Source organism: Equus quagga, chromosome 10, assembly GCF_021613505.1.
Source record: "Equus quagga isolate Etosha38 chromosome 10, UCLA_HA_Equagga_1.0, whole genome shotgun sequence".
Lineage (NCBI taxonomy): Eukaryota > Metazoa > Chordata > Mammalia > Perissodactyla > Equidae > Equus > Equus quagga.
In genome coordinates this window covers 5686129-5701822 of record NC_060276.1, presented here as the reverse complement: position 1 = coordinate 5701822, position 15694 = coordinate 5686129, and the positions used below count along the sequence as shown (strand labels likewise).

At 41.0% G+C, this 15694-nt stretch overlaps 1 protein-coding gene across 1 annotated transcript in view; it reads left to right on the top strand.

Moving 5' to 3' along the window:
- The first annotated feature begins 783 nt into the window (after positions 1–783).
- Positions 784–15694, top strand: part of AFF2 (ALF transcription elongation factor 2) — a 158285-nt gene continuing 143374 nt past the window's right edge. Inside the window, exons 1-3 of the mRNA XM_046672537.1 lie at positions 784–867; positions 5965–6001; positions 6287–6320. Of these exons, the coding sequence (XP_046528493.1) occupies positions 784–867; positions 5965–6001; positions 6287–6320 (155 nt within the window). The remainder of the gene's footprint in view (positions 868–5964; positions 6002–6286; positions 6321–15694) is intronic.

Sequence of the window (15694 nt, the reverse complement as noted above, 5' to 3'; positions counted from 1 at the left end):
GTCACACAGTAACCTTCTTTCTGAATGAGAAAGAATTCTCCTCGGCTGCCTCGCCTTTGCATGGAAAAATCAACAGCATGTGCGTAATCTTGCCACTAACTGTTAGGCTACAGCAAGAGAAATGAGTATCAGAGTATCCAGAATGAGGGTGGTGACAGTGCTGCCCTCCCCTGAGCTGGCACATCACACCTGAAACAGGATACCATGAGTTGGAAGAGCCCCAGGCGATCAGGAGTCCCTCCTGGGAGCACCTAAGATAGTGACAGAATGCAGAACTCGAGCATTAGAAGATAAGTTGAAGGTTCCCAACAAATGAATGAACAAGCGGTGGATGTCTCAGCCTGGAGAAAAGCGAACACCAGGCGAGAGCATTGCTGTCTTCCCACAGCTGAAGGCTTGTCATGCAAAAGAAGAGGAGGTGTGTTCTGTGCAGCTCCAAAGTATGATCCATAGGTAGAAGCTCCTGGGAGACAGGCGTTTCACTTCCAGGAAGAATAGTCTGGTCAGGCTGTCAACATGGGACAGGCTGCTTCAAACAGTAGTGAGCTCCATGTCACCAGTGATGTGCAAGTGGGTGCTGGATGGCCCTTTGTATCACAGATAGGCTTCAAGCACCAGTGTGGAGCAGGGGGATGGAACAAATGACTTCAAGTCCCCCTGAAAAAAATTAGGCGAATTAAGTCAGTAAGTATTTATATAGGGCTTACTATGCTTAGTGCTAAGAAGGTGTTTAATTTTCTAAGTGTCCCCAAATAAAATTGCTTTGTTTTTCCTCATCAGGAGATGACCCATCCCTGGCCTACTCCTCTCACTGCCATGCATACTCCTGGAAACCCTGAGCAGAACACATTTTCCATCCCAGGACAGGTCAGTTATCTTCCTTCTTCCATTTCCTTTATCTTATTTCAATTATACTAATCCTCCAATTAGAGTCTTAAAAAAGATGGCCTTGGTGTTCTAGTGCCATAAAATCTAGACTCTCTCTTGCTCCTCAGGATGTTAATATAAATATTTTTCTTGAAAGGGAGTCTTTAAGAGAATATTCACACAGACACTGGCATGTGTATCATACTGCTTAGAGCATTGCCTTTGTGCAAGCCACTGTGCCCAGAGCTGGTGAATCAGAGAGAGGAATGAATTCATCTTAAGAAAGACCAAATAAATGATGTAAGTACAACATCCAAGATTTTTTTAATTAAAAAACCCTGTACTCTTCACTCGAATGGATGGATTTTCGTTTTTGTATATCACCTTCCAGTCCTTGCTCACAAACAGACAAATCTTTGCACACCAACGCATCATATTGACAGAACTTTTTCTTCTACAGGTCTGTTGTCAAATATTTAGTATAAGTTCTTCCTCACCTGCTCCCAGTGTGAATTTTTTCTTATGATCAGTTTTTTAAATGCCTTTTAAAAATGGCTATTCTAATAATACACTTTAGAGTGGAAAATGTCTTCCTTTATTCTTTCTTCCCATCCAGTTAACCATTCATCCATCCATCCATTTATTCAGAAACTGTTTACTGAGGACAGACAATAGACTTAAAGTTAGGAATGAAGAAAAACTCTCTACGTCTTATGAGTTAAAGGACAAAGCAACGTAGAAAGTGTCTTCATAGAGAATATAAGGCTCATAGAAGTATCTAACACTCCCTGGGGCATTGAGGAAGGGTCACAGAGGTGGCAGCATTTGGAGGATGCCTACAACTTTGACAGGTGGAGAAAGCCTCAAAGAGGAACACTGCATGCTGAGGATCAGGATGGGCAAAGGCACAAAGAGATGAGGGATCATGGTGTGATCCATACTGATATGGTCTCGAGTGACTGAATCAGAGTTTGTGTGATGGGGAGTGGAGAGAGGTAAACCCTAGGCCAATAAGCGCATCTTTGTTAAAAGGCCTTGAATACTAACCAAGGAGTTTGGACTTTATTTGTAGAAGGAGAAACGCAATTAGATCCTTTAGTTTTTAGGGTCATGATTTCGACAATAACATTGGCCTAGTGTTTAATCATCCCCTCCCACCTTAGAACGGGGTCAGAACTAAGTGAGCAGCAGCCCTCTCTGTCCCTGTCCAGGTGTGTGTCATTCCCTGCTGTGTCGCCACTCTCCCTGCTTAGGCTGCTCTGGGCTTGGTATCCTTCTCCCTAGCATCCCAACCAAGGGATCCATCCAGCCATTTCAGGCGTTGAATCCAGCACTTGTACAGCAATTGCAGTGTCTCAGCTGTGTTCTCCAATTTTGGAGATAATTTGTGCAAGTCGCAATTTTGACATTTACAGGTGTATACAATAGAACTGGTTATTTAAATAGGCTTTTGTAGTAAGCGCACAATTTGGCATCAGGCATAATTTGCAGGTTCTGCCAATTATCTGTGCTACCATCAACTCCATGATAAAGGTAGAAGCAAGTGAGAGAAAATGGTGAATCCAGGATGGCTACATACTCATTCTCTTGTTTCTCGAGATTCCTGCCAAAATGTTGGTTTGGAAGAAAAGTAAATTTTAAATAACAATAATAACATCAGCAACAGATATAATGCTGTGATGTAGCCTCGCCCTATTCTAAGCACTTAATACATAGTAAATAATTCAGTCCTCACTGCACCCCAAAGAAAGTGGTAATTTGACAGAGGAGGAAACTGAGACACAGAGTAAAGTAAAGTGCTCAGAATCACCCAGTTAATAAATGAGGGAACCAGTCTTCAGATCCAAGTGTTCTGGCGATGTGTTTATCACACAGATTTACAGATGCCCCAGTTCAAATTCCGTCTTCCAAAACATGGGTGTCTCCAGTAAATACGTGTAGCCGAGTTGATTGCCATTTCCTCAGTGATTGCACCACAACTAGGTGACACCACCCTCTTAGAAAGCATCCATTTCTGACATCCGTGGCAGAACTTGCACGGTGAAAAGGGTGCCGTCTTAGGAGCTGCAGACCTGGCTGCTTTTAATCCTGACTCTGCCATTTGCTGGCTGTGTGGTCCTGTTCAAGCTCTTCTGAGCCTCGGTTACCCATCTCTACTGTGTGTGTGTGTGTGTGTGTGTGTGTGCGCGCGCGTGTGCATGTGTATTTGTGTACTATATAATCCCAATGGATTTTTCAGGTGAGTCTATGATTCTTTAAACTTATAAAAACAGATACAGTTGAAAATTCTCAAGTTACTTAAGTTTACTTATCCATCCCAAATTGAAAATATCACATTTTCTTGAAGAAAATTGAAAAACTCACAAGGAAGGAAGTATGTTGCTAAGCAGAATTGAGGGAGCTAGTAATGTCTTCAGGGAAAGTTTAGTAAAGTTTTCACAGAGGTAAATATCCTGCAGAACAGAGGTTGGCAAACTACAGGTTATGGGTTTTTAGATTTTTTAAGTGGTTAAAATTTTCAACAGAAAAAGAGCCTGAATATTATTATGAATATTATGAATAATATGAATGATATGAAATAATATGATATGAAATTCAAATTTCAGCGTCTATAAATCAAGTTTTCTGGAATCCAACCACACTAATTCTGTATTGCCTATGACTGCTATCACCAACAATGGCAGAGTTAAATAGTTATGGCAGTGACTGTATGTCCCCCAAAACCTAAAATATTTACTATCAGGCCTTTTCGAGAAAAAGTTTGCCAACCCCTGCTCTAGAATCTAGATCCTATTGGAGCCTCTGATAGTAGCATTATCATCAAGGCTGTTATTTACAATAGCCTCACATAAACAATTGGGCATCATTATATTCTAGTGCTAAAATTACCTATATGACATGTTTATGAAAGAAATGCAGAGATGAAAATCAGACATTTCTTAAAAATTTGTATTACGTCCATCACCAATTTTTATGTGAACAATGCAGGAGCTTTCCACGACCAGTCTATTTCCAATTGGAGTTGAGTAGGTAAGGAAAATAGGTAATATCCAAAGGTGTTTCATTTGTTTGGAATTCTGGTTTTAAAAAGTCTTACCTAGCTTAACATTAAAAATTGTATCAACAATACATAACGTTAATGACTCAAATTCGGTAAATGACATAACCGTTCAATTTGTTTCATGCATCACTGCCTTGATGCCCTGAACAACTGATTGTTTGGGTCTAAAGTCCAGGATACTTGGATGAAGGTTAAAAATTCTCTCTAGATCTCCGGGACCATGACAAAGACTGGTTGCATGTTTCACTCTCTAATCAGATATTTGGTTTATTTGACTTTGGAACTTGTCATTTGATTCATAAAGGTTTACAAGACTAACCTTACAAGACTATGCAATTGTAATGAAATCCCTTTAAAAAAAATAGCAGGTAGAAATAGTGGTATATAGTTGAGGATATGCAAATGGTCGACCACTCATTTATCTGGAACTCTGGGAAATAAAGTGTTCTGCATAATTGAAATTCTTGGACAACCAGAGGTTATCCTTCCATAGAAATCATGTAATAGGAATTGTTTTGAAATGTAATTAATATTTTTCTGACTTCTTATAAAAATTATACTGAACATGCTTTAGTCTTTCTTGATAGCTTAGACATTATGATAAGCATCAGTTATTGTACTGTGCTGTAATTGTGCCCTCGGGAGCTATTAAGATGGGTAGGAATGCTTGCCCCTATATTAAATGACCATAGACTTTTGTGCTTTTTAAGTTTGGACTTTGCTGTGTCATTTTCTTCGCCCCCTCCCGCTGTCAGTTTTTGTGTCTCAATGTTCCTAGTGGCTGTGCCTCTGGAATTGTTTCCACTTCCTTGCTGTCTATGATTTGTTGAGGGGTGGGAATCAAATAGCTAAGCTTGTTAGAGTCCTTTGCCAAAAGTCAGTTCTCTATCAGTGTGGGTCCAGAAGCCTTTGAGCAGCAAACTGCACGGGTTTTGTGACAGCTCTTTAGCTGAGAGGCCTTTTCCATCTCTTGTGGAGTTTGTGGTTTTCTTCTGGAGTAGTGATCTTGCCAGAAGATTAGTCTCTTGGGCAAAAGAAAACTGCTAAAACGATTGAAAAGTTCACTTTCGATTAAAGCACAGTGTTATGTTTTTGCTTACTTCTTTTAAAGATAAATTATGCTGTGATCCCATTTTTACTCTATAGTGTGGCAAGATTAGGCCTAAAGAGGAGATGACTTGCAGCAGTGATGGATGTAACTAGCTCTTGTGTTTACTTGAGTTTATCGTCTCAAGTTTGGGAACGCTTGCTTTGCAGTCGATATTCTCTCTTCTATCTGTGCAGTGCTGGGTCTGCCCTGTGCGTCATTGTGGTGCTCTGCCCGCTGGTTTTGTCAGGATGCACACAGGTGTGCCACAATCGCAGAAAGCCCAATGTGGGTAAATCCGGATTTCTCAAAACAGTGAATAAATTGTGTGTAGGGTGACTTCCAAATCAAATTTAAGTCCCTTTGAATAATGCACTACACTAGCATATTTCAAATTGATTCTTATATTTCACCAAATTTGTAATGAAGTTTTAAGAACACTCCTCTTGTGAAAATGAGATATATCTATTGCATATTTGTCACAGTTAAGGTAGAAAATTGGAGTTGTTTCTATAAAATGGAACAACTGAGCAAATTTATTAATTACAGTCTTGTTTACACTTCTACAAAAACCATGAGCATTTGTTTGTTTGAACCAAGTCCCCTTTCCTTCCTTAGAGTCCTCATTGCCTAGCTAACTGAGAAATTATACACCTGAATTTCACACGTGTGTCATTTGTTCCCATGTCGCACACATTTCCAGATAGATACCAGTCTTACTTATGATTCTGATGAAATGACTGTTATGGTCACGTTCTAGCAGGTCTGGCTAGCAAACATTTGTCCTTCAAATAGAGCTACAGACAGAAGCCTAATTAATGGAATTGTTAACAGTGGTTTCCCATTTGCAAACATTAGTCAAGTTACATGTGTATCAATAACTGATATACTTTTTGTTCCCCTCCTAGCATTTAACTAATGTTTGTATTGTCTGTGTTCTTCCTTATAGGAATCCCAACATCTGACCCCAGGATTCACCTTACAAAGTAGGTGTTTTTAAGAAATTCTTCTTAGTCCAAACATTCACGTCCTCTCCTCTCTCACTTTCTTCCTTTTCCTACCTAATATCATTAAAACATAAAATAACGGTAACAAAAAGTCATATTGTGATGTATCCAATTAGCTCCTTTTTTTTCCATCTGTTATTCATGGCAGGATGCTTTGAAAAAGTATGACTGGAAGAGCTACATGTTTCAAGACCAATTTAATTCAGCATAATCATTTGACAGTAGAACACATGGATGGTAATTGTGTGTGCCCTTTCTTTTCAGAGTGGAGTGACCCGACCAGCAGAGCTGCTACGAAGTCAGTATCGTTCAAGTCGTGAGTACTTGGGTTTCCAAAACACGCTGCTTCAGGGGCATTTGGCAAGGAAATGGTGCCTCAGTGCTGAGAGAATCTTGTTCTGTCTCCTGCCGCTTGTAAATATGAACCTTGACTAATAATAATATGGACTTGGGTTAGAGGGGAGAATGAGATTCCCCACCATATGCAAGTAAAAGTAAAAAGGAATGAGATCGCCATTAGACTCTCTAATAATGTAGACACAGGCTGGGTCAATACCTGGGATGTGAAAACAACTGTGATTCCTGACTAATTGTTTGAGCATTGTGTAACTTTAGCTACGGGCACCATTATACACAATAGTCAGCCACTACTGACTCGGATGGAGAAAGGACACGTCTAAGCAGCGATGAGTGGACATGAATTGTTGAGTGGATTGCTATGGCCAGTCAGCCTGAGGCCTTGCTGTTTGCAGGTCATCTGGTGACTATATATTAAAGACAAACAAGGGCAGCCAGGAAGAGATGGAATAAGAGATTACATGATGCTAGGTTGAAGTTCAGAAGCCACGGCCCTGCAATTCACTCAGCACTGTCTTCTTTTTTTATTAATGTTAACTGAAGGAGAAGTATGGAGAAACCAATTTCCTCAGATTAACTATTGTAGATTTTGTAATATCCATTTGTCCAAGAGCATATCAAGGGAGTATTTCTCTCACAACTTCTTTCATTCCTAATAATAGAAAATGGAAGTCGACTTTTCTGTGTAATAGTCACATACTTGAAAATTTTCAAAATGAAATAATTTATGACTTTCAAGTGGCCTAATGGCACACTTGAAATGAATTGCTCACCTTTTGGAAGATCACGAATAATTGCATAAAACAACTGGGAATGACTCCCAAATAGACAGAGGCTCTGAGCAAGGCAGTGGCATTTCCATGAGCTTGGTTCTGTGTAGCAGCAAAGCCCCCAAAGCCATGACCCCAGCACTGGTATTCTCATTTGGTTTTCTGGCCTGATCTGTGCCTTCTAATTCACAGTTCAATTTCCACACCCAAGAATTCTCCATTTAAAGAAGCGAAAAAAAAAAAAAATAGGAGAGGGGGATAAAAAACCGTGCCCTGATTTTAGGATCAAATTATATGGAAATCAAAATCATCTTTGATATTGTTCATTTCAGCTTTCCCATTAATCACATTTTGAATTGCCTTTCCTCTCGTTATCCTAGTAAACAATAGATCTTATCCTCCTACGTTGTCCCACTCCCATTGAAAAGTCAATAAAATTCACACACACACACTTGAGCATTTAGGAAATCAATAAAGTTTTCCAAACATGAAAAAATATAAAAATGTGTTTCCCACTATAAAATTCTCTTGCATCTAAAGCAAGAGTATTAGGCTCCAGCTGTGAAATATGCTGATTTCCATATAGACTATAAAACGCAATATTTCAGTAGTTTGTAACTAACAGATATAAACTCACCAATTGTGGTTTGTATTTAGAGGCGGCATTTCCACAGAACAGCACTTCATAGCACAGGGGTATATAGTTTATTCAATAGGACTAAGGTTCGCTATAGGATGCATTGATAAAACTAGACGACAGTGAGTCAATTTTGTGAATGAGCTGCTCACTTTTTAGCTGCTGATCCAAAGTCCAAGCATTGTCCATCAGACTTCAGCTGGAATAAGTTCCCTTCTTATTGATTGATTGGTTGACTTTTTTTTGTGTGTGTGAGGAAGATTGGCCCTGAGCTAACATCTGTGCCAATCTTCCTCTATTTAATATGTGGGACACTGCCACAGCATGGCTTGATGAGCAAATGGTGTGTAGGTCCACGCCCAGGATCCGAACTCACGAACCCCATGCCGCCTAAGCAGAGCACATGAACTTAACCACTACACCATTGGGCTGGCCCCAGGTGCCCTGCTTATGGTAGGATATGGGTTTAACACACGACAGATCAGAGCTATAATGATGATTTTTTAATTTTTAGCTTCCAAATTATTATCAGCTTAGTCATTACTATCATCCTCCAATATTTTACTACAATGCGCTTTTTAAGCCAGCTTCAAGGATTTTCCATTTGGCAGGGTAATCCTCCAGGTGACTAAGAACATTCTGAGTGTAGACAGACTGCTGGTAGCCAGTGGTTGGTGGGAAGCAACCCCTAAGTTAGACCTGCTACAGGAGAGCCACTTTCCCAAGGCCAGCAAATGTCCTGGACACACTCCTGCTGCTTAACTGCAGTAGAGAAAGATGAGAGTCTTATAAAACAGAATCGCCTAATTACTGGGGTGCTTTATTAGTTTCCCCCATCTTGGCTTCTTTTCCCTGCTTGACAAAATATGGATATTCCATTTGAGTCTGGATTGTTTATAAGGACTGTATGCACGGGCACCAGATCTGAAAACACTGGCCCATGTGTGCCTGAGTGCAGGCTGGAAACCAGCCAGGCTCCTTCTGTGCTCTTGACGTTCGCTGCTCTTTCCCAGCCTGACCCCAGCAGTATGACTGGCCTTTTGGAGAACTGGATCTTTCCTCATTCAGATACTCCATTGACATATAGTGCTTTTTATGGGGTCTCCATCCACGGAGTGGCATCCTCCCGGCTCCAGCTGGGACCCTGACTGCCCATGAGGCAAGAGCATTGGACTGGGGGAGTTTCAAGACTTGTGTTTGAGTCTCTGCTCCATATCGGTTATGGTATTTGGGGGAAAGCACTGACCCAGGATTCAGGGCATATGAGTTTAAATCATGGGGGAATTTATTTTTAGTTCAAAGAACACAGATAAAGCCCCCTAAGGGAAATTAAGTAAATTAATTTGCACATGCATATACACATACAGGTGTGTGCACAAACACTTGTCAGAATTCAAATGTAAACAGTTATACTCTTTAATAATTAAACTAAACAGCATAAAATTGCTTTTAACTCTTAATAATTTCTGGAGGAAAGAAGACCCAGCAGTTCTTCTTCCCCTCAACCTGTATGAGTAGGAGCTGTATTACAGTCTTAGATCAGGCCTCACCTGGGTCTTCTAAACCCAATGGATTTTCTAGCCGCCTTTAAAATAGGTCTTTGCCCCGGAGAAGAAGGTGGGGCATGGGTTTATGAAGGCCAAATTCTATTTTCAGGCTGTAGAGTTGTGTATTTGTATAGTAATATCATGTCCATTGTGCTTCTAAAAGATCCATTTATTCCAATTACAAGATTCCAGTATTGAATGGACACACCAGAAATTGGGTTACTTTCTAGTTTCTTAATGAAGCCAGTGACAAGTGATAGAGGAGAAAACTGAAACCAAACCCAAATAACTTGGATTTTCTTTGTTAAGTTGGATTGCTTCATCTATTTGATTATAACATGTTCTCAATTACTTGTCAGTACAGCGGCTTTACAAAAATACGTAACCTTGTTGGTCTTTTTTGAGCCATTCTAAATAGGAACAGATAAGATGTATTCAGTTGCCCCAAGACGCATTTTCTGACAGCATCCGTGAACTCAAGGATATGCATCTAGTCAGTCCTTGACTTTGGCTAATTTTGCGAGTACTGTTGAGAAGATGGCAGCTCCAAATATCCAGTTCTTTTGTTATACTTGGTTGTTAGCATCTGGACTCTGTCCAGTTGGAAACCATCCAGACCCCCTTTTAATCAAGCAGCTCCTGTGTTTTAAGCCAGGCTGTCAAGAATGCCTGGATAGTTTCCATAAAAGCCCAATATAAAGGCACATGTAGCCATAATGCTCTTCTTTCCTTGTCATAAAACCAATTCTTCCAGTCATGGTATTAGCTACAGGCTTGAAAACATCCCAGCCATGGACCCAGAGAGTTGATGAAAGGCCTTATGGAGACAGACTAGTTGTGGACAGCCTCAGTTTCCCTGAACATGACTATATACACACCATGGGGACAAATCCTTGGCTGTAGCAGTAGTTAGGAGGAAAGGAAATTATACTATTACAGGAATGTCAGAAGTCTCAGACAATAATCATTGTGCTACTGAGCATATGTGCCAGGCCCATGCCAGGCACTTTTATATACATCACCCTAGTATGCTCGCCACTGTCCTGGAGGGGCTTCAAATTATTCCCATTTTACAGATGAGAAAAGCAAAGCTAGAGTACAGTCCCTTCCCATGAAGCGTGCATAGTCCAATGGGAAGGCAAACTGCGTACTCATCTTGAATGTACATTTTGGCTCTGAGTACACAGCAGGGTCAGGAAAGTTACACTGTTCCCTGATGGGAAAACCTGAACGGAGCTGAGGGCTGTGGAGGCCCAGAGCCCTCTTTCTTCGCACCAGGCCGCCCTTCCTCATGAGATCTGATGAGTTCAGGGATCTGGCACACCAAATCTGGCCTTTTGAACCTGAACACAACCTTCAAATAGACTTGTAGAGCTTAAGTTGGTGGGAAGGAGTCCCACAAGAAATTATACCTCTCTGTTTTAGATGACACAAGACTGGGTCAAAATTGCTTAAATAAAATTATTTCTAAACTTTTCTCTATGCGGTTTGAAGATTTAATTACCATAGAGAATAGAAAGATTATTCAAATGTTTTCCAAGTTTATTATATCCGGCAATATCATTACATTCATTTTTAGATGAATTTTGAGATTTTCTTTTTATCGGAAAAAAACCCCTCACATTCATTAGAACTCTGACCATCCTTTTACCAAAACTTTCATCATCGAAACCATTTCCTTTGAGAATCTGATTTGAGATTTGAAAACTGCCGTGCCTTATTACAGAGCAATAACCCTCATCTCTAGCAATTTCGTATATTCTTCCCTAAGTAAATGTTTGGTCTGCTACTTAGATACAATTTCGGTAGCAAAGTGACTGTGTAATGAGGCAGGGGAAAAATTACCATTATTTTCTTAATCATATTAATTCTTAATCAGAATACATGCTCTGGTACTTGGAATTGCGAAATGCTACTCATCAGTTTGAGGCATACAGAAGCCAAACTAAACTCTCCTCATAAACTGATCATCTCAGCAACTTTCACTAGTTGCAGCCATTCCAGTTTTCAAACCAAGATGCATGCCAACTCCTGCCTTTAACCTGTCTTGTATGCCCTGCATCTCGGAGCTTGCCAACTTTTCCTAAGGACTTAATATATTTTTGGAAGTTCTCCACCACATCAGGGGCAGCCACCTGGGAGCAGAGAAAACAAAATTTGGCAGCCTGTTCAAGCTGCGAATTAAAGGTAATTCACAGTTTGAAATGAATCAGCATGAGGTCCTTAAGAAGAGTAATCAGACATCAAGAGGATTTTATTTTGAGGACTGTATATTGGCTAATGTGACAACAAGCAATATTGGCATTTGGAATGTTCGCGTCAAGAAGCGCTGAAGCTGCTGGTGCTCCTCAGACGCCAAGACAGAAAACTAGGGCTCCTTCAACGAGAGCTGTGGATTTCCACTTTCATTACAAAAGCTGAAAACATAGATGTTTTTGCTCAGCCAGCATAAATCTTGAACGATCAGATTTGGTTTTTGTGTTGTTGTTCATGTGGCCAAGATTCATGTTTCAGGTGGATTTTGAGACACCTCTGTAATTAGAAGCAAATGTTTCTCTCTCTTTCTCTCGGGGAAAAATCAAGTATCCCTTCTTTTCTATTTGATTGGCATCCATATTTATATTCATTCATTCAAGCTTTCATTCCTTTCAACAAAAATGAATTAGGCTCTATTATGCAAAAGGCCGTGTGTGAGGTTCTGTGGTAGCTCAGGATGAAACCCCACACATCCTTCCTTCAGGGGGCTCACAGGTTAGTGAAGATTAGACGTTGCACTGATAACAGCAGTACCTCACTAACTTGTATTTACTGAGTGCCTACTATGTGCCAGACACTTTCTCTCTTTACAATAAGCCCATTGGAGTCACCCTTCTTACATTCCACAAAGGCAGAGACATTGCGTGGGTTGCCCAAAGGGCCACAGTGACAAAGCCAGAAGAGAATGGACTCCAGAGTGCATAGTCTTAACCCGTACAAAAACATCTCGTGGGCACTTTAGAGGTGGCCCTACTGATTTGGAGTCAGGTGTGATCTTGCCCAGGCATTAGGCCTAAGTGCACTGACCACAATGCAGGCCAAAATGGTCCGTGCCATTTTGAGTTAGATCATGGAAAGTATTAGATCTGAATACTGTCATTGAGTTAGGTCTCATAAATACTGCATGTGCCGATATGGACTCTCTGTGGGCAATTACAGGTCCATCCTCAGCTCAGGGCCCGCAGCCAGATTGTGTCACCATGCCTGGAAGATGCTTCCTTCGAGGAGGCAGAAGGATCTGTGCCTGCAAGGGACTTATACCACCAAGCAAAATCCCTATAAGGTTGATTTCAGTGGGCTATGATGGGAACATCTCTCTCCAGAAATCTCTATTTTGCTATATTCAAGTGAAAAGAAGAGAACTGATATTTAGGTCTGTTTTTATGAGAAGTTCATCCATCACCTTTCATGCTTACCAATGTGATTGATAATTGGAAAGTTGCTTTATATCCTCATGGTGGAATAGTTTTAAAACATGTTCCCAATGTTATCAACCAATGGCTTGTTTCCAAGTTCTCCTCGATGTTTTGAACAGTAACAGCATTATTTTGAAGCAAATAATGCTGGTGGAAAGCACTGAAGTTAATAAGCAAGGGGCCAAAGTTAAAATAATTCCAGTTGTATAATTGAACATAATGTTGTGATAACACACACAGATGCACATGTGCACACACACTCTCTGTGTCCCAGAATATCAGGTCTGTTTAATGCTGTCGCATCTAATGAGATGCACACACACACATGCACACTCTTTTTTCAGTTACTAGATTGTAAAATGCTATGGCCATGGCTACTTTTCATGTGCACAGTGGTTGATTATTATAAAGCACTTTCACACAACGTGTTAGCCTCCTGTGAATGTCACAGCAATCCTGTTAGATAGCCAGGTGAAAAGAAACCAGGCTTAGGGAGGGGAAGATATTTGCCCAGCGTCCCCCGGCTAGGTAGTGGCAGAGCCAGGACTGGAAGCCAGGATTCTGCATTCCCATTAGAACATACTGCTTTGTCCCCAGATTTCCCAGATGGCTGCAGGGCCAGAACTCATCAGTCAGAGCACTGACAAGTCTTCCAGGCCTAGGTGAAGAAAATATAGCAGCAGTGTAGACAAGCCCCATGGATCATTCCTAGAAATTAAAAAGAAAGAAACAAACAAAAACCCAACTCAGACTGGAGCAGATGAGAAGGAATATCCCACCCTGCTTCTACACTATTCATTCTGCTTTTCCATCCTATCAAGCATTTCGCAAACAGCCAGATCCTTTGCTACAATTACATTATCAGGAATGTTATGTTTAAATGGTCTTCTCTTGACACCCTCTCAGAGCTGCTAAAAGCCCTTGCATTTTACTGTGAGTGGGAAGCAGCGTTGGTACAATACCACAGATGCTTGCACCATTACAGCTGTAAAATCATTTGAGAAATCTGACAAATGCCTTTCTTTGCGGTTCGTCTCTCCACTTTAATACTGAGGATCAAAAAAGGAAAAGGTCTCAAACTCTTTGATTGACATCTCCAAATATGCTGCCAAAATGGGACAGAGGGATGGAGTAGGGCGGGCTTGGGGTACAACTAAAATCCTAATGCACAAAATTTCTTTTCTTTGCTACTCTATGAGATTGTGGCACCCAATATCTACCAGTAAAACCCCTAGTGCACTGCCTAGTCCTTAGCTAAGGTTCCGTGGTGCCTGAGAGAGCGAGGAGGGAGAAAGGGGAGTGGAAAGTAACGATTTCCAGAGGAGCCATTCTACAATTCTGCCACTTCCATTTCCTAATTTCAGGAGTGACCTCATTTCTGCATAAGTTGTCCACTTTTGTAATCCCGGATAGGTATCGCAATATTATAACTACATGGGATATTTCCAGATTTTCAAGAGAAAAATCTGAAAAAGTATGGAATCCTCATAACATGTAGGAATTGTCTAGGATATCTAGAATTTGAAAGGATCATTCTGGGTTTCTCCAAAATCACTTTCATGTATCATACAATACAGAGAGAAAGGAAGCAAAGCGACTGTATGTGAGCATTGTGCTTGGCTCATCATCGCTACCACTTCTCAACACCTTCTATATGCTAGGCACTGAGGCAAACGGTTTACAAGCATTAGCTATTTCATCCTCACAACCACTCTGTGAGATGGGCTGTCATCATCATCACCACTCCCATGGCTGTCCTCTCAAGGGCTCAGAGAAGTCACCTAACAAACACCCCAAACACCCCTGGCCGCACAGCCGGTGCCAGTGCTAACACTGGAAACCAGGCCTGCCTGGTGCACTTTGCGCTGTGCCATTTCTCTGGCTCACTCATTTCATCGCCTTCCATCCTCACAGCACCTCTGTAAGATTATACTGATTTCATGGAGAAGGAAATTTCATCTCAGAGCAGTTAAATGACTTGCTCAAGATCACATAGGTAGTTATTGAAGGAGATGGAATTTCATTCTAGGATTCTTGGATTACAAATCCCAAACATTTTTTTTTTTAATTTTTTTTGTGGAAGATTAGCCCTGAGCTAACATCTGCTGCCAATCCTCCTCGTTTTGCTGAGGAAGACTGGCCCTGAGCTCACATCCATGCCCATCTTCCTCTTCTTTATATGTGGGACGCCTACCACAGCATGGCATCGGAGCCTGGAGACAAGAGGAAGGAGTTGTTGTTGCCCCTGAGAGACCTCCACTGCTTGACCTCCACTTCTGGGTGGCTCAGATCTCAGCTCTCTCACTTCCTGTCATGTGACTTGATGAAGTCACTAGGTGCTTTTCTGAGTCTTTGTTTCATCATATATAAAATGGTCTGCAAAATTACTCAGACTCCGTAGTGAATTGTGTTGCCATCAGATGATTATGAATGGGCTTTGCAGTCAATTACTCACGTTACTTCTCTCCCTTCTTTAGGAGTGAGGAAAGTGCTGCCCAGATGGCTTAAGGAGGTGCCCAATCTCATACAACTCGTAGTGTTGTCAAGGCTGAGTTCTGAACTCCTTGACTCCTGGTTGAGTGCTCTGTTTACTAATATCCGCTGTTACATCTCCCGAGTGTTGTATTGATGTGGTTTGAATCAAAGGATCAACTCCCAATGCTAACAGAGAGCAATTGACTTGAAATCAATCACTATGTGCACTGCTCCTCTCCTAGCTAGATTAGGTATCCCCGGCACGTTTCTGGATGTTTCACCATGTTGAGAAGAGTGAGTGCATTTTCCCACCCACCTGCTCACACCCAACGTATCATTATTCGATTTAGTGACAGTTTGAACATTTGTAGAATTTGAAAACTTTTAAAAAAATCACATACGTTTTACAATCTCACTATTTTAGAGAATGGAAT